The sequence below is a fragment of the Rhododendron vialii genome, chromosome 1a (genome assembly GCF_030253575.1).
Source record: "Rhododendron vialii isolate Sample 1 chromosome 1a, ASM3025357v1".
Taxonomy (NCBI): Eukaryota; Viridiplantae; Streptophyta; class Magnoliopsida; order Ericales; family Ericaceae; genus Rhododendron; species Rhododendron vialii.
In genome coordinates this window covers 3,181,115-3,208,473 of record NC_080557.1, presented here as the reverse complement: position 1 = coordinate 3,208,473, position 27,359 = coordinate 3,181,115, and the positions used below count along the sequence as shown (strand labels likewise).

Genomic DNA, 27,359 nt, shown 5'->3' with positions numbered 1-27,359 from the left:
TGCAATCAATGGTCCACGTTGATGCACTTATAATGTAACCCAATTGTAGCTACTTAAAAGAGTTAGGTTTAGCAATCGGATTTTGAAAAGTGACATACATATTGGGGCATTACAAAATGGAAAAGAGGAGCAACCCAATGATTTCCCAAGAGCCCAAAAAAACCCCTTGGGTGGAGGAGAAGAAAAACGACCCCAATCTCTAATTATTCAACTAAACCCATTCACATGCATTTTCACAAACACGTTGTAGGCATTTTCACAAACACGTAGCACAATCAAAGCACACAAAACCCAGTCACATGCAACTCTAATTATTCAACTAAAGCCAGTCACATGCATTTTCACAAACACGTTGCAGGCATTTTCACAAACACGTAGCACAATCAAAGCACACAAAACCCAGTCACATGCAAGAGGGGTTTTTCGGGGGGTTGCTTTGTCCGGGTGCGTTCCATTGCTAGGCGAGGCAGGGGGCCAACGGGGGTGCTTCCGTGAGTATAAGCACAAGTAATTTTTATGAATACGAATAATTTTTATGAGTAAAAGTTACGATACGAAATAAAATGTTATGAATGATCGGTCCTACAAGTAATTTTTTTTTGAGGTGGCACAATATGAACCACACAATAGGTGCATATGGTACACACCTTGCTTTTATAATCACCCATAAAGATTAGGTACGTATTTGGGAGCAGCTCTAGTATAAGCCTATCACATATGGGCCATGACGGTGGGTTGTTGTGCTAGTCTCCCCCGAGGTTTGGATTGCACAGTCGGGTCCAATAGTGACTCGACTACAAGATTGTTCCTCAATTACAAAAAAAAAAAGCCTATCACATATGGGATGGTCAAATTTATCATCATAATCAAACTACAATGCAATAACACTGCCCGTATTCGATCTCTGCAAGCTTATGCATACTATACTGGCCAATTATTCAATAATTTCGGAGTACCACATGGCAAATAAAAGATTACCATCACATAATGTCACAATGTGTGTTAATATTCCTTGTTTCCCAAGGACCGACCAAGAAAAGTAATTGATAATGTTTATATCGCAAAATTTGTTGCAACGTAAGTAATTGTGAGTACCACTTACACAGGCAACGCTCCGTGATATTTCGGGAGCGCTGAATAATTACTCATACTGTATATATCTAGGTATGCCAAAGTTATCGCAGTGTCACTTATGCTTGTTCTAGTGTGTCTCAGAGAAGTCTTTGCAAGAGTAAAAAGTCCACTGGTTGCCAATACTTGTGCTATATCCATTATTTGGAACCATAGAATAGAATTTGGAGCACCAATGGGAAACTATATTTGGTTCTAAAATGACACAATGCCAAAATTGATTTCATATAGACATCTTTGCCACATCACCAATCACAAACTAAAACAAAGTAGTGAACCAACGAACACGAAACTATGGTGGGAAAGTGACCGGAATCAAGCAAACGTAGCCAAGCTACCCTTAATTTTTTTTGGAAAACGTCGGATTACCGTTCATACTTGTTTTTTTTTTTTTGAAATGCAAAAAATTAATTAATCTTTGAAAACATATTATAAAGATTAAAAGGAACCCAGATAGCTTCAAACTGGAGCAAGAGAAAACTCACAACGGGAAACACCAACTCCAGCAATCACAAGCCAACAAGGACCCTAAAGGGAAAGATAACACACCAAGAGGGCTGCCCGCAGCAGCTAGCTTTTGAGCATAGTCCTTGATTGTGTCAATATAAGCTTCCACTGTGGTCAATTTGGTGTGACAATACAGCCTATTCTTAAGCTCTTGTACATGATTTCGTGACAGAGAATTATACCGATTAGATAGAGATTCCCAAACTCTCTGAGTACTTGTTAACCCTAGAACATATGATAGTGTGGTTTGGGACAAAGATGCAGTCAAACACGACAGAAGTTGTGAATCTATCAATTTCCAGAGAGTATGTGCAGAATTAGGGCCAAGAACCCCTTCTGTATTTTGAATCTGAGCAGGTGGACATTCAACTGTGCCTTCCAAGTAGTCAAAATAGCCATTGGCTCTCATAACGTTTTCTACTTGAATACGCCATAACTAGTAATTTCCTCCATCCAATTTAACATTCACCAAAGCATGAAAATTAGACACAAGAAATGCGAGAGAAGGTGGTAAGATTACCGCAGTTGTCGTCATTGAAGATTATGAACTCGAATTGTCAAGTAGAACAGCTTGAATCCTTGTCGATTGAAAACGAAGACGATAAAACCTAATCACAAGAAGTAGAAGACGAGAAAGCCTCAGGATCGATGGACGTTGGTCTTCATCGCTTTGATACCATAAGGAAAAGTAGAGAAAGAAAGAGTAAAGTAGAGAGAGAGAATTTAGTTGTTGATCCTTTTGATTGTTATCTGAAATGAGATACATAGCTGGACTTATATCACAAGATGCCAGCTAAGCATACAACTCCACTACCTGTCTAACTAACTGAACAGAAAACCCCCTTCTCGAACCGCCAACTAACTAGCATCTAAACATTATTAACACACATTAATGATTCTGTTTAACAGGAAACACCAACTCCAGCAATCACAAGCCAACAAGGACCCTAAAGGGAAAGATAACACACCAAGGTTGGCAAGAAACCAATAAAGAAAATGCCTAAGACCCAAAGCAAAACCCAAAAAAGGCACACCCAAGCCTAAACATCAAGACAACACCCAAAAAGACACCTAAAAGTCAATTGTTATATTGGAGATCATGAGCCTTAATTAGCCCTTTCCTCATCTTCGGCTTCCATAATCGCTAATCGTCGAGTGATCGAGATCCTTTTCGTCCCCCGAACAGCTTATTAAGGCCCATAATCTTGTTAAGGGACCAAAAGCCTGAGCCTTATTTATATGAGTCATGTTAATGCTTACAGAAGAAATTGGTAAAGCAGGAGCGGCAACAGCTAATCTAATCAGAGTACAACTTTCCTTTTCTTTCTTTCTTTTTTTCCACCTTTCTTCTTGGGCTTAGGAATGCCCAATATATTATTTACCGACTTTTGCTTCCATTTTCCTTTCCCTGTATCCTTAGTCTCCTCAATTGGATTGAGATCCACAACTAACTGGATGCCCTCAACTTCCTTGTCATTCAAAAAACCTACTTCCGAAAGATTACAAAAGCGTACATCAGGTTCTGCTTGCTCTGTAATTGTGCCAATTTCCACAGGTCCATCTCCTACCTCTTCTTAAGAAGATCAGGTTTGGGCAGATTTTCGCTTGGCAATTTGTGTCCAATTTGGACAATTGTACCCCTGGATTGGTTGGACATTGTTCTTGGTCGGTTGGCTATAATGGTCATTTTACCTCTTGGGCTTTGTGGGCTACGTGCCCTCCTCTCCTTTTCTTCCTCTGCTCCACGCAACACACACGCACATGTACACAACAGAAACCAGAGGAGATGAACACGTTATGTAGAGAGAGAAAGCAGGAGAAGAAGAGAAGCGAAATTTGAGGCGGACTCGATGAGGTGATCCCTCCCGGACCTCACGTAATACCCCTCTCTCTCTCTCTCTGATCATCCTCCCTCTCTCTCTGATCAACCTCTCTCCCTCCCTCCCTCCCTCTCTCTCTCTCTCTGTGGCTCGGAAAGACAATATGAGCAAAGCAAAGAAAATCAGTCAACTCACGCTCACTGGACGATCCCACCATCAAATCTTAAACCCTAGGCTAGCAGAAATCGCATAAGGTAGAAATATTTTCTCTGTGTGTTAAATGTTAATCCTTTCTGGCTGTAGATCTAGGGTTTTCTTTAAATTTTGTTTCTATGTATTCGATTTGCCCGCTTGCATGTCTTTGTTAGTGTTAATTTTTTTAGGTTGGCAGTTAGCGGATTGGAGATAGAAAGAGGGCGGTGGAGGTGGCAATCGGTGGTGGTGGTGGTTTTGTTGGCCGAAGACAACCAAAACCAAATCTGTGGTTTGCTCTCTCGATCAATCGATTGAATCCACTCTTCGCCCTCTCCCCCAAATCTACTATCCAAAAACCCATAATAATTTCACTTAGTTTTTGAAGCTTTACGTTAGAGTTTCACTATTTTTGAAAATTTGACCGAAAATTAAAATCACATTGAAATGATGTTTGATTTATGCAGATTTGAGAGTACGTAATTCTCTAACTTCTTTTTTTTTTGAGGTGACCCAAAAATGGAATTTTTAGTTCCGGAAGATAAATTTATAGCAAAATAAGTTAGGGTTTTTAATTCGATTTCATCAACTTTCATGACTATTTTGCTGTAATTTGTGATTGAGTTCTGAATATCTTTGCTCTGTACTATTTTTCTGCTCTGCTTCAGCGATGGAAGAAGACAAAGAGGAACAGGGGTCCACTAATTTCATCGGATCTTGTCCAGAAATCAAGGGTCAAAGGTGAGATTTTTATCTAAAATTTTTGGGCCTCCAATTTTATTATTATTATTTTTTTGAAAATTTGGGGTTACACACTGATTGATAAACTGCTTTGGTCTTGATCTTTAGTTTTTGGGGCTGAATGTTGCATATTCTCTTTGGTTTGTGTTGAACTATTAAGTATCCAATGTGCTTTTTAGCGTATAATGCAACTCATGACCTTGCTCACACGTATAACTTTGGAAACGCATCACCTTTGGGGATGATTTTATGGAGGTGAAATGATTTAGGTGAGCATGAGTCACTATACAGGAATTCATGCTATTCATGGTAATAGTCAATCAATTTTTAAGATCACTGATTACACTTATAGTAATTTAGATGACAATATTTGGAGAAACTTCTTGATCAATCATGGAGATCTTTGATTGGGAACAGGTTTTAGCTGCCACTCAAACACCAGGAGAAGGAGAAGTAGGAAAGAAGTGGTTCTAAGGAGCAGCAGATTATAATTTACGTGTATAAATGAGGTGTGTGCTAGGCTTAGAATCATTCACTATCAATCTATTTTTAATCTTTGGAACTTTAAAAGGACTAATTGTGGTATTGATGATTTTAATAGGATGCCAAGAAGAAGAACGTGGAGCACATACTAATTTTGTCCGGTGATCATCTCTATCGGATGGATTACATGGACTTTGTGCAGGTACTTACATTTTTATAAAAATAATGTCACATCCAGAGTCTTCAGTTGATTTCTTATTGAGCAACGTAATTGCAGAAGCATGTCAACTTACAAGCTGATATCATGGTTTCATGTGTCCCCGACTCCCCATGGATGATAGGTATGTTATAGTCTTCAGGTTAAACATAATTCCAGCTATTTAATATCAGGTCTTCAATGCATTTGAATTTTTATGCGACTGCACCTTGTGCCTAATGAACTGCCAATTTAATTTGTTATTATGATTAGCAGATTTCTTGTTTTTAATTTTATACAATGATATTATTGTTCTACTCCTGACTTTTGAGAATATACTGTTCTTCGTTGCATAGTTGCATAGTTATTACTCGAAGGTTGTCGCCATTCTTCCAAAGACATGAGTAGGACCATTTGGATTATGCTGAGGCCTAAATTGTGCATTCAATACACAAGTACCACGAAGCTGCCATAATTGAAATTTACTTTCTGCCAAAACTTGTGAGGCATGATATTGGTGGTACACGATAGAGATCTGCTTTCTATATGTTCTCTCTGTTTGCTGTTTTAGTTTGAAGTATTGTGTACATGTTTCATATTTTGCTGTTGTGTTTAAATACAGCATTGGATTGACTTGTAGTGTAAGTATTTATTGGTACTTGTGGTTGGATTATTTAAAGGGCATCCATATTTTATCATAGCCTAAATATTCTGTGAGTTAAAACCTTGTGGATGGATTCAAATGGTCTTAACAGGTATTCTGTGATTTCCCATTGATCTTGGCCGGGAATTTGGGCAAACAAAGTCATGCAGTTACTCCAAAATTCCAGTTGGTTGTGCAGCTACTTATGTATATGAAACAGACTTCTGCTGCCTACTTTAGATAGGCTTTTTGCTATCATAAAAATGACATACTTATCTATAGAAAACTCAACACCAAACTCCTACAGCCTATGTTTCGGAAAAAAATTCCACACCATTCAACCGTCATGACGGACGTGCATCGCACGTCGCGATGTACCTAGTTCTAAGCAAGGAAAACCATCCCTTGCGATAATAGCTCCAACATCAGCCAAGGATTGTGATGTATGCTTAGTATCAATTTCGGCCTCAATAGGTTCAGATCGAGAGAAGGCCACTAACTGATTATCCCCATCAAGATTAGCCTCCTTTTTTTTTTTTTTTTTTTAACACATTTAATTCATTTCATAACAAAGCCCGAAGGCAATACAAATTTCATCAAAAAATACCAGAATGAGTCAAAACTACTTAGACTTCGACACATGCACCCCTGCAAAAGCAAGATCGACGAAATCACCAAATGAGAACCAATTAAGGCCTAGATAGTAGAGAATCCAAAACGGACCGGACCCCAACTCAAACCCGAGAAGCACATATGAAATCTGGACGGCAAGAGCTGTTCACTGGAGCAGAAGTCAGTAGCAGACCCCGTCACCGATAACAGCAGCTGGACGAACCTCAACCCACCAACAACCACAAACAACCCCAACTTCGGACGATTCTCAAGCCCCGACACTTTCTAAATCACATTGGATTTCACTCCCTTGTCCTATGATCAGCTCCGCAGCCGAAAAGGACCCATTGGTCGTTCATACTTGTTGCCGGACTACCCATAATAAACCACGAATTGAATCGAGCATACCTTATCATTATGGCTTGTGCTAACCCGATTTTTCAACAATAAAAATCTGCGTTTCACTATCTTAAAATTCCGTCACCACGTTTACTGGTACAATAATTTTTATTGCTAACGCAATTGTTGGGTAATTTTTCGTCACCACAGTTGTTCCAGAGAGTGCATCCTTTTGGGGATTGAATACATAATGTCAGCCAGATACTATATATTTTTTCAAGCAAGCTTACCATAAACTGAAGATAATTTTTCCCTAGCAATATTTCAATTCTTTCATACTATAGACAAACATATATACGGGCAATAATTTTTGAGTCAATTGGGGAGTTGTATTTGGATTAGGGGTTGTTCGGCTAAAAAAGCCGAATGACCTTTTTTTTTTTTGTTCTTATTCAAATTTTTTCCTCGAAATTTTTTACTCTACTTTTTAGATTTCTCTCGTCATAACGAAACAATAATCCCCAAAAAATTGACGAAAAACTAACAACTGCGAAAAAAATTGAATAAGGAGGAAAAAAAAAAACAAGTGGCTTATTTAGGGGCTGTTTGATAAAACTGAAAACTGAAACTGAAAGCTGAAAAATTAAGTACTGAAAACTGAATGCTGAAATTTTTAAGCTGAAAAACTGTTTGATAAATATATTAAGTACTGAATTAAAAAAATGATGAATTAATTTTGTTCCAATTTTATCTTAATTTACTAACGGTCACAATATACTTTTGGTAATGGTGGAGGTAGTAGGAGTGCTGGTAGTGGTGGTGGTGGAGTGGTGGTGGTGGTGTAGTGATGGAAGTGGTGGTGGAGTGGCGGTGGTGGCGGTGGAATGGTGGAGGTGGTGGTAGGAGCGGTGGTGTGTGGTGGTGTAATGATGGTAGTGGAGGTGGTGGTGGTGGTGGTGGTGTAGTGATGGTAGTTGTGGTGGAGTTGTGGTGGAGTTGTGGTGGTGGTGGAGTGGTGGAGTTGGTGGTGGTGATGTGGTGGTGGTGGTGGTGGTGGTGGAGCTGGTGGTGGTGGTGGTGGTGGTGGTGGAGGAAGTGGTGGTGGTGGAGTTGGTGGTGGTGATGTGGTGGTGGTGGTGGTAGTGGAGGGAGTGGTGGTGATGTGGTGGAGGAGGAGTGGTGGTAGTGGAGGTGGTTGTGGTGGAGGTGGTGGTAGTGGTGGTGGTGGTGGAGTGGTGGAGGTGTTGGTGGAAGTGGTTATGGTGGTGGTATGACGGTTGAATGTAAGTACACAAAAATTCAGCCAAAATTAAGTAGCTCAAAGCTACTTAATTTTTTTCAACTTTTTAGCCTATATTTTAAGTGGTACTTAATTTGTTAAGTAATATGAAATGTGATTATCAAACCTACTGAATCACTTATTACTTAATTAATTCAGTATTAAGTGCTGAATTTAGGTTATCAAACAAGCCCTTAGTTGAACAACCCTAAGTTGGGGATTTAGAAGTGTCTGGTTACTATATAACTCATCTCTCTCTCTCTCTCTCTCTCTCTCTCTCTCTCTCTCTCTCTCTCTCTCTCTCTCTCTCTCTCTCTCTCTCTCTCTCTCTCCTTCTGTTTTTCACATGCATGAATTCATTTCACCATCTCACTCCCATCTCTCGCTCTTTCCATCCCCGTAATCCCCCTTGTCTCACCTCACCTTCACGACCACCTCCTCCTCCGGCAAAATACACTCCTCTCTGGCGAGCCCGTTTCTCTCACGGCGAAATAAACCTCTCTCACACACAACCACCAGCATACGGCATACCGAACCACCACCGGTATAAGTGTATATCCCGACCGAACCACCACCAACGCCACTGTACAATGTCTCCACCACCTACCACCTTCCAAGCCACGACCACTCTCTCTCTCTCTCTCTCTCTCAAAAGGTCATAAATTATAATAACATCAATTATAATACTCCCTCTGTCCCATTTTAAATACTCCCTACGTAAAATCATGTCATTTTGACTTTCAAAAAAAACGAATTTTTCATAATCTTTTTTGAAATTTTTTTGTACCGTTTTAAAATACTCATCGAGATCTTTTGAACGATATAAAGTAAAGTTAAAATTAAATTCATTCTGAAAGTACTTTATTTTTCGATATCGAAGTTACATGATCTCCCATAGGAAGCATTTAAATTGGGACGGAAAGAGTATTAGAGGAAAGATCGATTTTAATAATGGTTTGGGTAAGATATGGGAAGCCCATGTGAACTAATTGTTACTCTAGACACCCCGCTTATGTTAGTATAAATGTTTGGGTGCGGGCTCGTATGATCAGTTACCGAGGATTTTTACGGGTCATGGGAATTACCGTTTAATCTAATATGTGAATGGCATAAAGAATTAAGTTATTAATTAATTAATTAGTTAACGATATTGCACAAGTATTTGGCTTAACAGGTTTTGACAACAATCAATAATTGTACGCGCGGTACATTGTGCTTCACTACCGAGTTTAATTACGAATACACTTTGGTTACATAATTATTTCAAATTGTTTTGTGAATCGTTTTACAAAAAGTTATGTTGCGCAAAAATGGACATAATAAGTATAAATGCAAAAAAGTATTTAAAAAAAAAGATGGGATTAATCTAAAAAGAAAACAGAAAATAAAATGTATTATTACCACGGATTGGAGATAAGCCGGACTCCTCTTTGAAATTATTATATGATCGCACTTTCCGCAAATATTGGAAGACGCACTTGTCTTACATACGTACTCTTTCCTGAGTACGAGTACAACATATTAGTGAGGTCAAAGGAGGAGTGAGGAAAGAAATAACTTCTAAAAATATTTAGAAAAATATTCTCAACATGTTCTTGGCGGGTATTAATTATCAAAACACGTCCTGAGCCGCCATTTTCCCATTTGTTTTCCGAGGTAACTGTGAAAATCTCAACAATTTTTATGAGGACTGCATAAAAAATTGGATTCCCCATAAGTAAGAGCAAACAAAACAAAATAGGGCAAAGGAAGTATAATTCTTTACTGATAATGTGCATGGGGATTGAATAATTATCTACCCTGCCCTTATGGTAAGTCTTGTACATGGTGTGAGTTATATACTTTCTTTTAATTACGGCAGAAGATGAAATCGCAGATGATGCTTTTAGGGGACTTAAAAAGGCACAAATTCCACATGAATCACAGTCATCCCCGTCCAGGCTTGCTATCCAACCATTGACGACGTTACTAGAGGAGCTTCTCCAATCAATTGTTGAGCAATATTTGTACTCATTGGGTCTAGAAATTACTATTCACCTCTTCTAGTGTTTGAAGAAGGAGATGATGAAGCATATGTTTAGAGAAGCTTAATTACAAGAGTGCCGATTTGATGACGAATCTTAGCCAAGTAGAAACGGTGTCATTATTAACCATGTTATTCAAGTTCCTCCTCTACCGCTTGAAGACGGATATGAAGGAGTATGTGTTTAGAGAAGCTGACAAAGCGCAGATTAATTTCATGGCGATCGAATCTTAACAAAAAAGACAACGTACGGTCTCATATTTACCATGTTGTCTAGCATTGTTGCTCATCAATTGCATGAGGATGTAGTTGTGACTAAATATGCCATAACACAGTTTTGTTTTATGCTAGTTCATTTTCCACTTAAAATGTGTGTGCATCAAATGTACCAAAATTTATAACAAAAAAAATCTTTCCCCAATCACCAAGCTCTTCATCAATATCATCTTAATTTCCATCGTCGGAGATCCTACGCACAAAACTCAAAAGGTTCTTATTCCCATTCCTCATAATCATTACTCAACCTCCAGCGAGTGCTCCTACATCGAACCAAGCTTGAACATTTTAACCTGCACATTAGGGGGAATAGAAATTCAATATACTTGCTTATAAACTCTTAATTTGAACTAAACTTCTGTGATCATAATTAATACTCCCTACCGTTCTAAATTGAGAGTCTATTATTTCATTTGTGGTTGTTCTAAAATGATGGTCCTTTTCAAAAAATGGAAGGAAAAATTTGGTGATTTTTCAAAAATGTCCCTCACAGGTGAATATAAATGTTATAAAGTAAGTAGAATATAGGGGTAATGGTGGAAATGATAGGTATTATAGGTATAATCATTGCATATCCTTTTAAATAGTTAGAATCTCCAAAATGAACTCTCAATTTAGAACGGATGGAGTAGGATAGATAGCAAAATTAAGTGTTCATAACATGTACCTGATATGTACCCCTACTTGTAAGCATTCTGACATAAGATAAGTCCCAAAACCATGTTCTCGTATCCAATGATTCCTTATTCTTCTTTTAACTGAGAATTTTCACAAATTATGATGAAAAATTAAACAAAAATTACAAAAAAGTAAAAAATCATCCAGAAAAATATCAGACCAAAATTCAAGGAGAACTCATATTAAGGAAAATATCAGTATGACAAACCACTATTGCATGGACAAGAATATCGGTACAAATTGTGTAAATTCCAAAAATTCAACTTGACGAGTTTTTATATTTTAAGGGCAGTTACAATTGCGTTTTCTATGGCCAGTCAATCATTTGGAATACTTCTGATTTTCTATTGGTTGCATATTTACTAGCAATAGGGTAATTTTTTTTTATCAGCAAAGAAGTAACATTTTATTGATATCAATAGAATGAAATCATGTGTAATCACTAGTGATAGGGTGATACGACAGACGTCGTCCGTTCGATTAACTAGATAATAGTAGAAAATGCACGAAAGAGAAAAAAAATGCATTTTATTGATGTTCACTTAGCAAAAATGTCCTAAAAAGTGGTAGAAAATAAACTCTCTCATACAACCATCTAAAACGAGGGCTTGCCTTACTTTTTTTCACAAAAAGTGCAGAAAAAATTTGTTTTCTTGTGAGAATCAACTACAATTACTCTAACTTCTTTATTTTCTTGCAAAACTTCCATCCTAATCAAACGGATGTGAGAAAAAAGAATACATTTTGTTTTGTTTTTTTCTTTTACTTCACTTTCTCTCATTTTTACTTTCTATTATATTTTTCTCGATAATCAAACGCAAACTTTCTATTATGGGTGGTTGCTACACTCAGCTGGAAGGTCAAATAAGGTGGGTTGGGTATTCAACCATTGTGGGCTTGTATCAACTTCTTTGAGATCAGTTTATGCAGAACTTTTCATCCAACTTTAATTAGGTTCCTCGCTAGTGGGTAGTGAGAAAGTGTCGGTCTTGATGTTTGAGCTGCCCATGCTCAAGCCCAATCTTGACTGTCCTCTTACTATTAAGTAAAAAAAGAAAAGAAATACATACAATCAAAACACAAAAACAATCTAGGTTACATTATGCTTTTAGCTTGAATTACATGAAAAAAATAAAAATAAAACGTAACCTTGCTTATAGTGCTTTATGATTAGCCAAAATATACGTTGTTCTTGTTAGCATAGAGCATTAATGAGTTTAGTTTGTAATTGTGGCTTAAATGTAATTGAGTTTTCTGTTTTAGTCAGTTGGTTAGTCATTGGGTTGTGAGCTGACATAGTCAAGTGGCCACGTTCAATTCTGATATAAAGATGGGAAAATGACGGACCAGGACGTGTTTTGATAATTAATACCCGTCAAAGACAAGCTAAGAACATTTGTTAATACTGAAAATGTCCTTGGCAGGTATTAATTATCAAAACACATCCTTAACCGTCATTTTACCTATAAAGAAATGAAATCAGAGCACTAGTTCTCTCTCTATGTTAGTTTCAATTCTTAATTTCCACGATTTTCTTCTTGGTATCAGAGCGAGAAGACGAAAGTCTTGCGATACTGTTTTCAGTTTGTTAAGCCGTTTAGAAAGTTCTTTCAAATTTCAAGCTCTTCATCTCAATTAGAATTCATTCTCAAGGTCAGGTCAATACAGAGTTTGTTCAGATTTTCTTCGAAGTTCTTGGTAAAAAATTCTGCAAATGGAAACACAAACAGTAACAATCCCTTCTTCTCTAGCTTTTGTTGTTTCTAATTTTCATTCTCTGGTTACTGTCGAACTAGAAGCATCGAATTATCTCCTGTGGAAGATTCAAGTAGAAAACTTTATGAAAGCTAATGGGTTTTGCGGTTATCTTCATGGTGTGATTGCATGTCCTGAACCTTAGATTAGAAGTTCTGAAGGTAAAATGATCCCTAATCCAGAGTTTTTCTCATGGAAGTTGATTGATTCACAGCTCTTATCGTGCCTGACAGATTCATTGTCACAATCTACTTTGCCTTGTGTTTTAGGCATGTGCATCAGGTTTGGGACTCTTTGTCTCGTCGTTACAATTCTTTGTCAAAGGCACATGTTCGTGGACTCAAAGATGGACTCTATAACATTAAGAAAACCTCTACAATGGAGTCTTACATTGACACGATTAAAGAATATGCTCAGAAGCTTGTTGCATCAGGTAGTCCTTTAGACGATGATGATGATCTGGTTTGTCTGTCATACCTTTTGTGGTTTGTCAAAGGCTTTTAATGGCTTCAAAACAGCCATACGAAGTAGAGGAGACACAACATTTGATGAGTTCGTTAAAATGCTTAATGGAGAAGACATACAAATGATCAAGGATGATGAAAGTGAGACCACTGAGACTACATCGTTGCCACTCATATGAATCAGTCTTCACAAGCATCTATCCCTATAGGAAATGTGTCACAGAACATATCTCAGAACTTGCCACAGAACTATTTGAATACTTCTTCACAGAATATTGGTTCAGTCCTCCCATCTCAGTTTGGTTCTTAGCAGCAACAAGTATCTGCTTCACCAATTCAGTTGTCCATACAGAGGGTTTAACAGAGAGAGGTGGTAGAGGACCTAGATTCTTTAGAGATCCTTGTGACATTTATGGTAAGAACAATCATACCACAAACTTTTGTTACTATATCAAGTAGGCGGAATCGCAGAGTATAACAGTCAATGAATCAAACTACGATATCATCCATTTATCTTCCTAGTATTGAAAACATCACCGCGAGTGGACCAACTAAAGTTGTGCGTCGATGTGATGAATCAAACATACTAACCGTGCTACACCTCTTTCCAGAACCATCCTCCTTTAAGATAGCAACCTTGTTGAAACGAAAGACAAAAAGGGAAAAGGAAAAAAATCAGAATTAGATATGTGTGGACAGCTTCACAGAAATCAGTAAGTTAGAAAGATCAAAACAAATAAATGAAACAGCATCCAATATTGTGGCAAAAACCAACTGTCGCCTGCATATTTGAAATTCCTAACTAAGCACTTCCTTGATTGTTAGATAAGCGAAATTATAAGGGGGGAAAAGTGGAGAAGGATTAATCTTACCTTGTTCATCCAGGCCAGGTTTGAGCCTCATAGCTCCCACATTCCACACGCCTGTGCGCAATCCCATTAACACCTCTGTTTGATAGGTCTTAACCATGCCTCCATCAGCAAGATCCTTGGCCTCAAAGGTTATGTAGAAGGTCATAAAGCAGGAAATCCGACCCGTTACAAACAAAACCTTGACAAACTCAAGACCAAGTTGTTCCTGCACGTTGCCAATAGATGTCATGTCATCATGAGGTCGAAAACAATTATTCACCGGAAACAAGAAAATACTGATTGAACATGGAGGGGAGGGGCACCTAGAGAGAGTCATGGAAAGAAGCCTAATTATAATCATCATCATTGTCATGATCATCAATGCATAGTGAAGAAAGTATAACGGGGGAAGATTAAAAGACAGACACAGACCTTAAAGGTAGAGCTGTATTTGTCGATAGCAAGTTGAGCACACATGTCGTAGTCCTGATACCTACGCTCGTTGGTCATGTCCATTGGGAGAACTCCATCATATACGCCCCCTCTAGGTGAGATCGTAACCTCATACCCCTAATATCAATACTACGAGTATTAATCAAACAGCAAACAAACAAACACAAGATTCAAACAACACAAACACACACACACAGAAGCAAAAACGATATCAAAAAGAATCGAATACGATTCAATTCATTCATGAATCAAAGAAGTCTAATAACTTACCTCGGTCTTACGACTTTGTTCTAAGTAAGCCAGGTATTTCTCCTTGTCCCGATGATCATACTGACGTTTGGTGTTGGATATCCCAACGTCGCTCTTCCTGATCAGAGCTTCCATTTTTCCCGAGCAACCGCCTCACAATCGATCACAGAAAACACTAGATCCAAAAACGTGTTCTGGTTGCCAATAGCCCCTCTATTTATAGGTATACATATATTGTAAATTGCGTTTACACCCTTGTAATCTGAAATATACTTATGAAGATCCCTTAAACTTTGGAACAGCACCAGAACAAATTAAAACCGGAACCGGACCAAATTGGTGGTGTGGTTTGGTTTTAGTGTGGTTTCTAGAGGTAATCCGGTTTGTTGGGTTTGAGTTTTGGCCAAACCCAAAAAAATTGGTTCTGTCCGGTTTGTCACCTTTCAAACCGGTATAAACTGGACCAGATATACATACAAAATCTATCTATCTATATAACAAGATAGGGCTGGTTTTGAATTCAAAAGAGAACCAACGGTCTAGATTTATACTCTGCATAATTCTTCACCCTTCATTCTGCAATGGCATGCCCGTAAGTACTTCACATTTGTCGATTATTTTCCAATCACACATTCCCCATTCAATCTGGTATATTGGCTTCTAAAATGAATGATTTTTTGAGTGATTTTATTTGATTGATATTTTTTTATTTTCCCTTATAGCTATACTCTTGATTTACTCCCATTAAGACATTGTATTGAAAACAACCTATTTAGGCTTTTTTTTTGTTTTTTGATCGGCATCAATTAAGGCATTTTTGAAATGAAGAGCAACGGTCTCTAAAGGAATGATTTTTTGATTGATTTTATTTGATTGGTAATTTTTTTATTTTTCCTATAGCTATACTCTTAATTTACTCCCATTAAGGCATTGTATTAAAAACCATCCATTAAGGCATTAATTTTTTTTTGATCGGCACCCATTAAGACATTTTTCAAATGAAGAGCAAAATCATAACTTTTGTACGAAATCATCGAAACCAAAACCAACCAACATATATTCCTTTACCAACATTCCTTTTCCTATTTTTAAGTTGTGAATTGTACATCACGAAATCACCGAAGAGGAGTTGGAATAAGGAAAGGAGTCTTCCTTCCCAAAGAGGAACTTCGGCACACGCATACAAGGACGAGTAGGACTTAAGCTGTGCTGCGAACACACCACTAGCCCATGGCCGGCTAATTCAATTCTTTTGGGAGAAGATGAAGCTTCGTGTCAAGTAACTTCTAGTAACTTCTGTATAGGATTAGATTTTAATATTCGAATCAATTGTGCCTTTTCGAAATTCCCATATGGGTCTGCCCCAACTTGTTAGCTAGCCATATGGCAAACCAGAAAGACAGAGTAAAGTTCAATGTTGGAGGCAAGTCCTTCGAAACCACAGCCACCACCTTTGCCGTTGCCAGCCGGAATTCCTTCGTCGGAGCACTGTTTGACGAGAACTGGAACCTTCAACCGGATAGTTCCAATGAGTATTTCATCAATCGGGACCCAGATTGCTTTGGTGTGCTCCTAAATCTCATCAGAACAGGGAAACTCTATATTCCCTCCAATATCCCTGACAAACTCATCTACGATGAAACCCTGTTCTATGGCCTTCTCGACCACGTTTGGTCCGCCAAGTGGGGTCCACTCGACGGCAAAAGGCTCCGCCTTTCACAGTCAATAACAAATTACGCGGCGGATGTTGGCACGGTGATCCGGGCCGGACCCCACGGTGGGTGTTGCGTAGCACATGGTAATGTAGTCCATCTCTATGATTGGATGCTGGAAGAGCACCCTCCAGTTAATTTTGACTACCAGAAAGTTAATGATGTCGGTTGGATCGATGAAGAGACTTTCGCGGTCAGCACTACTGAGCGGCAAGGCAGAGGCGGGATTGGTTTGTTCAGTGTTGGAACTGGAATTCGTTTATGGCTGGAAATTCGCTACACACCAAAAATAAACAAAATTAGAAACTTACTGGATCAATTTCAGGCATCCAGAAATTGGCAATCGAGGCTAGTATTTTTACGGAGAATACTATATTCTTAAAGCAAATTCGTCCCCCACACCGGTGTTCTTGGGTCTCTTGAACGTTTGCCTCCCAGTATTATCCGATTTTCGAACAACTGGAGTAGGACTACAATCTGTTCAATGGGCGAACCAGGAAACTATATATGCAGAACTCTCTCAGAATATGTATGTTATGAGTGCAGGAATTTTTCAGTACTGAAATGGGAAGAGATGGGTCCTATTTATAGAAAAGTACGCACCCGAACGAAAAGGAACGGTGACTGTTCGAAATGGTGTTAGGAAAAAGACGCAACTGTTCGGAATGGTCTTGGCCGGAGAGACACCACTATTTGAACTCATCTTGGCCGAACCAACACTTCCATTTCCATGTTACAAAATGAAGAGACTTCATGTTTTTTTTTTGTTTGCTTGGCAAGAGACACTTCATGTTGCCAAGGTAAATGAAGCATTGACACCCATTGATTTAGATTGCCACATGTTCGTCTATGAACCAACACAAAATTCAATTCAAAAGACTTCAAATATGTAAGTAACTAATTAAAATAATTAGTACAAATTCCCTCCAAATATTAAGTCTTTAGAATTTTATGAACTCGCTGCCACACTCGGCCCCGTTCAGCGGCAAACCAAATAATTCCAAGTACTCCAAATATATTTATTTATCCACCATAGGACAAATAAATTACAACCAACTTAAATGATTTATTTTGGAGTCAATTTCCAATTCACTTATTTCCAACATTCAGTGCATCAACAGGGAAACTCAGGCACAGATTTCCAGTCACAACTCAGGCACAGATTTCCAGTCACAAGTGGGGATCAACTGAAGGGATACACAGCAGATGCCTTGTTCAAGCTCAGACAAGATTTTTTTCTATTTATAGAAGTGGAAGTAATGAGGATGGGATTTGTGTTTGGGATAAAGTGACTGGAAAACAGATTGACTTTTACCATGAATCACTTGGGTGGTCACTTGGTAATGCAGACAGGTTGCAATGGTTACATGGCACCAACTGCTTGATGGTTGCTTCTTTGTCTCTTGATTCTTCAATTGCTTTGTGGGATGTTAGAATTAAAAAGACAGTCTGGAATTGGTCCGGCTCCTTTCGGTATTCTGATTATTCGATGAAAACGTGGGTTAGAGACATGATAGCCGTGGAGGAGGTTAATTCTATATGTGCGGTGACTCAGTATGAGGAGTTTGGGTTCTTGGATTTGAGGAGTCCTTGGGAAGTATGGTGGGTGAAAAGGTCAAGGAAATTCAGTATGAGAAATGAAAAATCTGAAATGAAACCGGCATTGCACGATGGCTAGCTCTTTTTATTGATGGATGACAGAATTTCAGTGTTTTGTGGTCCTGACTGGAAACAAATGTCTAGGCTTAGGCGGCCCGATGGAGCTGCCATTTGTGATATTTCATTGGGCGGGGATAGGCTTTTTGCTCTGCCCAGGGAGGGGAATGTGTTTGATTTATGGGAGACCCCACGACCGCCTCTCCTCTAGTTCTGCTAACTTATGCGAGTCTTGTTTTCCAAGTATGGGTTTTTTTCCATTTTGATCTACTGTTTTTCACTTTTGTTTCTCTTTAGTTATGGTAGAAGATGAAATTGCATATATATGATGCTTTCAGGAGAAAGTCTGGAGTTTTGTGTGCAGTTTGCTGCATTGCATTCGTTTTTTGGGTCCTCATTGAGTCATTGGTTGACAACCATCTTCTGATCACACTTGGCCAATGTGCTTAGTGAGTTCAATTCCTACCACTAAGAAAAAACTCTTTCAACCACTAAAAGTTTATTAATTCGATAACTTCAACTCTCCTGAATTAGGCCGAGTTTCTCTAAAAAAATCCAACTTGACTTTTTGTTTTGTCCTTATAAAACATTATGAACGAAACCCAATTTAAGTCCAAGAAATTATTTCAGTCTTAATCTTTTTTATTTTTTCAATTTCTCTCAACGAAACGAACGAATCAATAATTCACAAAATTTTTGTTGCAAAACTGCGCAATTTTTCTAATAGTGATTTCACATGGAAATGAAATGAACATTTTTTTTTCCTGATAACTCAAGTATCCAGACGAGCTTACGCGCACCTTAACTAATCTTAGGGACCAATCCCATCGCCCACTTACAGGGTCACAATTAATTGAAATGAACAAACTTGAAACCAACAACTAGCTTTTGCTTTCTTTAGCTAATTCTTGTTCGTTGGAAGATACAACATCAAATTATATTCGAGAAATGCTAGGTGCAAAAAAAATACCCTTAAAATATACATGAACGGCTCAGATTTGAGTCATTCATGTACACTTTAAGGGTATTTTCTTTGCCAATTTTTTTGTCCCTAGCACTCCTCATTATATTTCCTATCCTTTTGAGACTTGTAGCCAATGAGCATGTTTCATGATAAATATTCAGTCTTTAAGCTAGTTTTTGGCTCACTTTAAAAAGGAAAAGGCAGATATTTGCTTCAATTTGTGGTGACTCTTCAGTTTTCGTTTCTCTGTGTAGTAGTAACTTACTTCAATGCCATAAGTTTGTTGGGAACTGTTAATCTTCAGTTTGTGGTGACTCTTCAGTGTTTGGAAAAAAAAGAACTCAAAGAGACGTGAGTAAGCATATAAATTCAATGTTGTGCCTTTTCAAAATTCCCATCTGGGATCTGCCCCATCTTGTTAGCTAGCCATTGAACCATGGCAAACCAGAAAGACGGAGTAAAATTCAATGTTGGAGGCAAGACCTTTGAAACCACAGCCGGCACCTTTGACGTTGCCGGCCAGAATTCCTTCTTCCGAGCACTGTTCGAGGAGAACTGGAACCGTCAACGGGATGGTTCCATAGAGTATTTCATCAACCGGGACCCAGATTGCTTTGGTGTGCTCCTAAATCTCCTTAGAACAGGAGAGCTCTGTATTCCCCACCACATCCCTGAAAAACTCCTCCACAGAGAAGCCATGTTCTATGGCCTCATGGACCACGTCCGGTCCGCCAAGTGGGGCCCATTCGACGGCAACAGGCTCCGCCTTTCACAGTCAATAACAAATTATGCGGCTGCTGTTGGCACAGTGATCCGGGCTGGACCCAACGATGGGTGCTGCGTAGCACATGGTAATGTAGTCCATGTCTATGATTGGATGTTGGAAGAGCACCCTCCAGTTAATCTTGACTACCAGAAAGTTAATGATGTTGCTTGGATCGACGAAGAGACTTTCATGGTCGGCGCTTCTAAGCGGCAAGGTGGTGGCGGTGGGATGGGTTTGTTCAGTGCATCAACTGGGGAACTCAGGCACAGATTTCAGGTTACATGTTTGTATCAGTTGAAGGGTTACACCGCGGGTGCTCTATGTTCAAGCTCAAACAAGATTTTTTCGAGTTGTAAAAGTGGAGATAATGAGAATGGGATTTGTGTTTGGGACAAAGTTACTGGAAAGCAGATTGTGCGGTCACTTGGTAATGCAGACAGGTTGCAATGGTTACATGGCACCAACTGCTTGATGGTCGCTTCTTTGACTAAGAACCAGAAGGACTATTCTTTAATTGCTTTGTGGGATGTTAGAGTTAAAAACAAGGTCTGGAATTGGTCCAACTCCTTTTGGTATTATGATAATTCCTGTTCTCCGTATTATCATCATTCGTCGGAAATGTGGGTTAGAGATGTGATAGCCATGGAGGAGGTTAATTCTATATGTGTCGTGAATCAATATGAGGAATTGGGGTTCTTGGATTTGAGGAGGCCTAGGGAAGTAAGGTGGGTGAAAGGGTTAAGAAATTTCAGCATGAGCAATAAATCAAAAGGGAAACTGGCATTGCATGACGGCCAACTCTTTTTATTGACGGGTAGGAGAATTTCAGTGTTTTGTGGTCTTGACTGGGAACTAACGTCTAGGCTTCAGCGGGCCCGACGGAGCTGCCATTTGTGATATTTCATTGGGTGGGGATAGGCTTTTTGCTCTGCCCAGGGAGGGGAATGGGTTTGATATGTGGGAGACTCCGCGACCTCCTATCCTCTAGTTCAGCTAACTTATGCTGCTCTTGTTTTCCTAGTCTGGGTGACTTTCATATTGAAACCTACTGTTTTCCATTCTTGTTTCCTTTTAGTTACGGTAGAAGATGAAATTGCAGATGATGCTTTCAGGGGACTTGGAAAGTCAGAACGTTGGATTATTTATAGGATTGATATTTTGATAGTCGAATGAGGAGGGAGATAATACAAAGAAGATGATTTAGCTAATACTAGTCTAATACCACCCCTCCCTCTAGTATTAGTTAATACTCCACATGGGGTACCAAACGGATAGATAGTCCCACCTTGTCCTATCCAGCAATTAATCAAGATGCACACAAATATGGGTCTCACAACTAATGATATAATGATGGGCCCTTGTGTTTCTCATAATCCCAAACCAACCACCCCCCCCACCCCCCCCCCCCCCCCCCCCCCCCCAAAAAAAAAAAAAAACCATCAAACATGCCCATTGGGTTAACCCAATTTTTGTATGTTTCGATTCTTACCACTAATATAAAAACTCTTGCGACCACTGGAAGTTTGTTAGATTGTTAATTTCTCTTGCGATCACTGGAAGTTTGTTAGATTGTTAATTTCAAAACGTCGGAATTGGTCGAGGTGAGTGTAAACTGATTTAGACACACAATTATTTAAAAAAAAAACCGTATAAGTTAATTTTCTACTTTTATTCGTTGGTGAGTCAAATTCTCATGGTGGACGATGGGGTTTTCTTGGGAGCAGGGACCTGTAGTGAGCAACCCTGTAGCACCTCTATAGTGCGCAATTCAAGTTATTTATCTCAACAATCAATGGTTCAGATTTGTTTGTTAATATTTTACTGGTAAAAGATGACTTTGACTAGTAAAAATTAACAACAAATATAAACCATCAATTGGGAAAACGGACTGTTCGGTTTCTTTCTCATTTAATCCGTGGTGCATGATTTTCACACATGGGTCTAAGTGTGCCTAGTAAGAAACAATTAATCTAGCACCATATGACAGTATTGATCACTATGTGCATACTTCGAGGATACATAACTTTTTCACATGCTTCCTTTAGTACATGCAAATACCGATACGTACCAACAGTCCATAAGCCATTTAATAAAAGTCACTTTGGCAAATTGGCATTAGTCTTATCAGCTTGACTATAGCTCTTCAATAAAAGTAACCTCTTCTTTTAATTATATATATATATATATATATATATTCGAGAGCTAATGTTATAATTTAATCTTCAACAATCGCTTAAGAAGCCCTTTAAAACGCACTCCAAAACGCCACTGGTTCTAATGGGATTCGTCATTTTTCATATATTAACGAGTAATTATTTAGCTTTTCCAAAATACCCATGTGGCATTGCCTAGTATTCCTAATCATTTGCGTAGCCACAAATTACTTGGTAGAAACGTTATCTTTCATTATGTTGGGCGGTTGTTAAACGAACAGTGACCTACACTGTGTGGTTACGATATTTTATTTGTGAAGAATTCCACAAGATAATGCCACATGGTACTTCGAAAACACCAAACAATTGGCCTTTATGTGTTAGCCCATGTTCAGTTGTTGAAAAGTAACCTGTGTCCTCAGTATCTGTAAGACTAATGTTCCCAAACAAACAAAAAAATTACTAAGACTTTGTTTGGAATTTAGAGAAAGTGATAGAAAGTGAGTGGAAAATTGAAGGAAATTTTTACTGTTCACAAAACTTGAATTCTTTATTTTTTTCTCTTCTTTCTCTACAATCCAAACAATTTGAGAGAAAAAAATTTAACTTTTCTTTTTTATCTCTCACTTTACCTTTTTTTTTTTTAATCAGATCTCTCACTTTACCTAAGTTCCAAAGAAAGCCTAACAGTAAAGCTAAAAATGTGAACACATGTTCATGTAACCACCCGCTCTCACTTTCCTAATCCTTTGCGGAAAGTCTACGGCCACCGCACGAAAATGCAGCGGCCGGCCACCGTACGTTATGTGGGGTCATTTCAGGCTCTATATGGATGATTCGAGCCGTTTAATAATTATAAAAAAAATTAACTAGGCATCATAGAACATCAGCTCGATCCGATATGTGTAAGTGCTCGAATCAAACTTCTCATATTTCTATACACCATAAAACCAATCTTTCCATTTTTTTCGATTTTTCAAGGATGAGAAGCTTGATCCGAACACCTACACATATTTAATCGAGTGAACGTTTCGCAATACCCACTCAATTTTTTTTTAAATTATTAAACGATTTCGATTAACTACGTGGGATCCGAGGTGGGCCTATGCGGGGACTGTGGCGCTGCTTAATCCTTTGACAGCATAGTGGCAAAAGCACAAACAGCTTCTCTCTCTCTCTCTCTCTCTCTCTCTCTCTCTCTTCAGTCTTCACCCCAAAGAAATCCCCACATCCCAACCTCAACCTCCCTTTCATCCATACCTCTCCCACAAGGTCATGTTCCACTCTGGGAAATTCCCGGCAACTCAAAATCGACTCCCTCTCCTTCCTTAATAACATCAACAGTAGGAGGTTCTGCACCCTATTAGCTTTCATTTGACTGTAACAAGGACGACATTCAGAGAATTGGGCACTTTAGTTTTACTTATAAGCACCAGTCACAATGGAATATGGGAGAGTCAGACCCCTTCTTCTGCTCTAAGGTCAGGCCATTTGGCCGCGGGTTTTTCTTGTGTGATTGAAGGTTTTTTCTTCCTTTTTTTTTGTACAGTTTAGACTTCGAGGTCTCGGATCGGTGAGCTTTAGTCCGATCATCGCATAATTTCAGGTTGTTCCTCGTGACCGGGAGACATGGATATTCTACTGACACACTCTCCACTTTAAGGTATCGGGTAGTGTGCAGTGGATTCCTAGCTAAATCTCTTTGCAAAGAACATTATTTGATTCTCTCATATTTGTCTAAATGATCTCTAAGCTTATTGATTCGATTATTGTCATATTTTGTATCGGGAGAACATTTTGCCGAAAGCCATCCTCATTTGATCTCTAAGCTTATTGATTCGATTATTGTCATAGTTTGTATCGGGAGAACATTTTGCCGAAAGCCATCCTCATTTGATCTCTAAGCTTATTGATTCGATTATTGTCATAGTTTGTATCGGGAGAACATTTTGCCGAAAGCCATCCTCATTTGATCTCTAAGCTTATTGATTCGATTATTGTCATATTTTGTATCGGGAGAACATTTTGCCGAAAGCCATGGAACACATTGGTCCATGTGCAAGCCCCCTGGGTCCCAAAGTTATGATTAACTGCCCCACGGGGACTCAAGAGTATTTTTATGCGGCCCAAATAGCCATACAGAGTTTTGCCTTGGGAGCTGCTCGGCATGTTACCGAAATGAGCCGAGTGCGAGGCTACAAATGAATAGTCGTTCAATTAACTCAATTTGATTTCTAATTGTCATTTGTTGAGCTTATTCTTATTGCTAGCCATGTTTATTGTCGTCGTATTGCCATACTACACGGCCTTTTATATTTTTCAAGTGCAGAGCAAATAAGTGGGGACTCGAGTAGGAATGATGGAATTATTAGAGGCATATTTTTATTCAGTGAATTATTGAGAGAAATTACGATTGTATTAGACTCTGGTGATTTTAAGCCCATTGTATAGTTATTTCTAGCTTCATGTGTAATATTTGAGAATAGTAGAGATGATTATTATTTTTTAGGCATAATAGAAATTCGCATCGTCGCAGTTTATGAGTAGTAGAAGAGATGAAAGATAATGTGGTGTCATGAGCTGCTCAGATGCGTTCCACTTTTGTTCTGTGGTAGTTTTGTTTGTTCGTATGCTTTTATATCCAGAATAAATGTTTCTAATTCGTTAATTGATTATTATGAAAATGAGCTTTTAGTCTTCACCTCTACTAAGCTCAAAAACTACATTGGAAGTCCGTCAACATGTAGTACTAGTGAAGCTGAATATTCACACAAGAAAATGTTCATCAAATCCTAACACTGAAAGCTGGATCTGTTTATGTTATGACCGTCCTTGCTTTACTCTTCTCGCACTGGAGCCATAACACAAGCCTCTCCTAAGCCCTAAGATGACTGCCTGGAAGTTTATGAGTGCCTCTGTTGAAGGCTAATATAGTTAAAGTTTATTAATGGAAAGGGTAAAAGCTATGGTGTAGGTTGTAAAGGTATGCTTGTTAATTGATTGTCAATGCACTGTTTGTTCGCCAAAGTGCGTATTAGATGAAATTTTGGTGGCTACGTACCTTTAACTTCTCTTGTGTTTTGTGTTTTGTTGATGCAGGCCATCAGTCTATCTACTTTGCTTGAACCCTGGGAGGTATTACATCTCCAGTGTTGCCGCATGGAGTTAACATTTCGCTAGGGTTTGATCTCTCGCAATATTCTTCTGATAGTAAGTTCACGTTGAAATGTAGAAACTTGAGACCAACAAATGAGCTTTCGCTTTCTTTAGCTGATTCTTGATGATATTTTTTTCCATATTGTCAAATAATCTAGAGTATATTATACTGATAATTTTGCATGGGAATTGTCTAATAATATCCTTTTGAGACTTGTAGCTAATGAGCACCTTTCATGATAAATATTCAACCTTTAAGCAAATATTTGCCTCAGTTTGTGAGTAAGTCTATAAATTCAATGTTATGCCTTTTCAGAAGTCTCATCTGGGTCTGCCCCAGCTTGTTAGCTAGCCATTCAACTATGGCAAACCAGAAAGACAGAGTAAAATTCAATGTTGGAGGCAAGACCTTCGAAACCACAGCCACCACCTTTGCTGTTGCCAGCCGGAATTCCTTCTTCGGAGCACTGTTCGACGAGAACTGGAACCTTCAACCCGACCAATCCAACGAGTATTTTATCAATCGGGACCCAGATTGCTTTGGTGTGCTCCTAAATCTCCTCAGAACAGGGAAACTCTATATTCCTTCCAACATCCCTGAGAAACTCATCTACAATGAAGCCCTGTTCTATGGCCTCTTGGACCACGTTCGGTCTGCCAAGTGGGGCCCATTCGATGGCAACAGGCCCCACCTGTCGCAGTCAATAAAAAATTGTGCGGCGGCTGTTGGCACGGTGATCCGTGCCAGTCCCCATGGTGGGTGTTGCGTAGCACATGGTAATGTAGTCCATGTCTATGATTGGATGCTAGAAGAGCACCCTCCAGTTAATCTTGACTACCAGAAAGTTAATGATGTTGGCTGGATCGATGAAGAGACTTTCGTGGTCGGCGCTTCTGAGCGGCAAGGTGGTGGCGGTGGGATGGGTTTGTTCAGTGCATCAACTGGGGAACTCAGGCACAGATTTCAGGTTACATGTTGGGATCAATTGAAGGGTTACACCGCTGGTGCTCTATGTTCAAGCTCAGACAAGATTTTTTCGAGTTGTAAAAGTGGAGATAATAAGAATGGGATTTGTGTTTGGGACGAAGTTACTGGAAAACTGATTGACTGTTACGAGGAAGCCCCTGGGTCCCTACTTGATTGGTCACTTGGTAATGCAAACAGGTTGCAATGGTTACATGGCACCAACTGCTTGATGGTTGCTTCTTTGACTAAGAGCGAGAAGGACTATTCTTTAATTTCTTTGTGGGATGTTAGAGTTAAAAAGAAGGTCTGGAATTGGTCCGACTCCTTTCAGTATTCTAATGGTTCCTGGATTAAGTGTTCTGATAGTTCAATGAAAACCGTTAGAGACGTGATAGCCATGGAGGAGGTTAATTCTATATGTGCGGTGAATCAGTACGAGGAATTTGGGTTCTTGGATTTGAGGAGTTCTAGGGAAGTAAGGTCTGTCATGGGGTTGAGGAAATTCAATATGGGCGATATATCAGAAGTGAAACTGGCATTGCATGACAACCAACTCTTTTTATTGTCGTATGGCAGAATTTCAGTGTTTGTGGTCCTGACTGGGAACTAACGTCTACACTTCGGCTGCCGGATGGACGACGCGCCATTTGTGATATTTCATTGGGTGGGGATAGGCTTTTCACTCAGCACAAGGCGAGCAATGTGTTTGATATATGGGAGACTCCGCGACCACCTATCATCTAGTTCTGCTCACTGCAACTGCCTATTGTCTAGTTCTGCTCACTTATGCTAGTCTTGTTTTCCAAGTCTGGGTTTTTTCGATTTTGATCTACTGTTTTTCATTTTTGTTTCTCTAGTTATGGTAGATGATGAAATTGCATATAATGCTTTCAGGGTACATAGAAAGTCTGGAATTTTGTGTGCAGTTTGCTGTATTTCACTTTTCCTCTCTCTCTCTCTCTCTCTCTCTCTCTCTCTCTCTCTCTCTCTCTCTCGTATTAGTGTGTTGTGTTTGTTGGGCTCTCTCTCTCTCTCTTGTATTAGTGTGTTGTGTTTGTTGGGCTTTGTATATTCTTGTTGCAAGTATCGTTGGAGTTTCTAATGTCGTTGGTCCAAGGGTTTGGTCAAGTGAAAGTTCAATAATAAGTAAAGGGTTACCCCAATTTGCATGTTCGATTCCTACCACTAATGAAAAAAACTCTTTCAGCCACTGAAAGTTTGTTAATTCCATTCGCATTTGTTAGTTTTGTGTCAAATTTTTTTGGATTATTGATTCATTTTAACAAGAGGAAT

General features: G+C 38.9%; 1 protein-coding gene, 1 long non-coding RNA gene and 3 pseudogenes across 5 annotated transcripts; 4 read left to right on the top strand and 1 right to left on the bottom strand.

Moving 5' to 3' along the window:
- The first annotated feature begins 3,552 nt into the window (after window positions 1-3,552).
- On the top strand, window positions 3,553-5,770 carry LOC131303573 (uncharacterized). 4 transcript variants are annotated; one of them, XR_009192089.1, is made up of 7 exons: window positions 3,553-3,712; window positions 3,850-3,939; window positions 4,319-4,391; window positions 4,809-4,900; window positions 4,993-5,076; window positions 5,152-5,215; window positions 5,435-5,770. It is a non-coding gene; the product is annotated as an uncharacterized LOC131303573 (long non-coding RNA). The 4 variants fall into 4 exon arrangements; XR_009192092.1 differs by having other exon boundaries at window positions 3,827-3,942; XR_009192090.1 differs by lacking the exon at window positions 3,850-3,939.
- Window positions 5,771-13,270: 7,500 nt separating this feature from the next.
- LOC131303564 (uncharacterized) lies at window positions 13,271-14,897 on the bottom strand. Its single transcript, XM_058330496.1, has 4 exons — window positions 14,714-14,897; window positions 14,423-14,560; window positions 14,012-14,216; window positions 13,271-13,775 (listed from the first exon to the last, which is right to left on the bottom strand). The coding sequence occupies exons 1-4, from the start codon at window positions 14,825-14,827 to the stop codon at window positions 13,735-13,737; spliced, it is 498 nt and encodes a 165-aa protein (XP_058186479.1). The 5' UTR covers window positions 14,828-14,897; the 3' UTR covers window positions 13,271-13,734.
- Window positions 14,898-16,044: 1,147 nt separating this feature from the next.
- LOC131303555 (BTB/POZ domain-containing protein At4g30940-like) lies at window positions 16,045-18,304 on the top strand (annotated as a pseudogene).
- A 1,122-nt stretch (window positions 18,305-19,426) lies between these two features.
- LOC131303550 (BTB/POZ domain-containing protein At4g30940-like) lies at window positions 19,427-20,919 on the top strand (annotated as a pseudogene).
- Window positions 20,920-23,115: 2,196 nt separating this feature from the next.
- LOC131303545 (BTB/POZ domain-containing protein At2g24240-like) lies at window positions 23,116-26,991 on the top strand (annotated as a pseudogene).
- Window positions 26,992-27,359: the final 368 nt, after the last annotated feature.

Excerpts from the sequence above, each read along its gene's own strand:
- LOC131303564 (XM_058330496.1), bottom strand. The coding sequence starts at position 14,827 with ATGGAAGCTCTGATCAGGAAGAGCGACGTTGGGATATCCAACACCAAA. Across the intron at positions 14,561-14,713 it reads AACAAAGTCGTAAGACCGAG|GGGTATGAGGTTACGATCTC; the intron begins GTAAGTTATTAG and ends TATTGATATTAG. Across the intron at positions 13,776-14,011 it reads ACCTGGCCTGGATGAACAAG|GTTGCTATCTTAAAGGAGGA; the intron begins GTAAGATTAATC and ends CGTTTCAACAAG.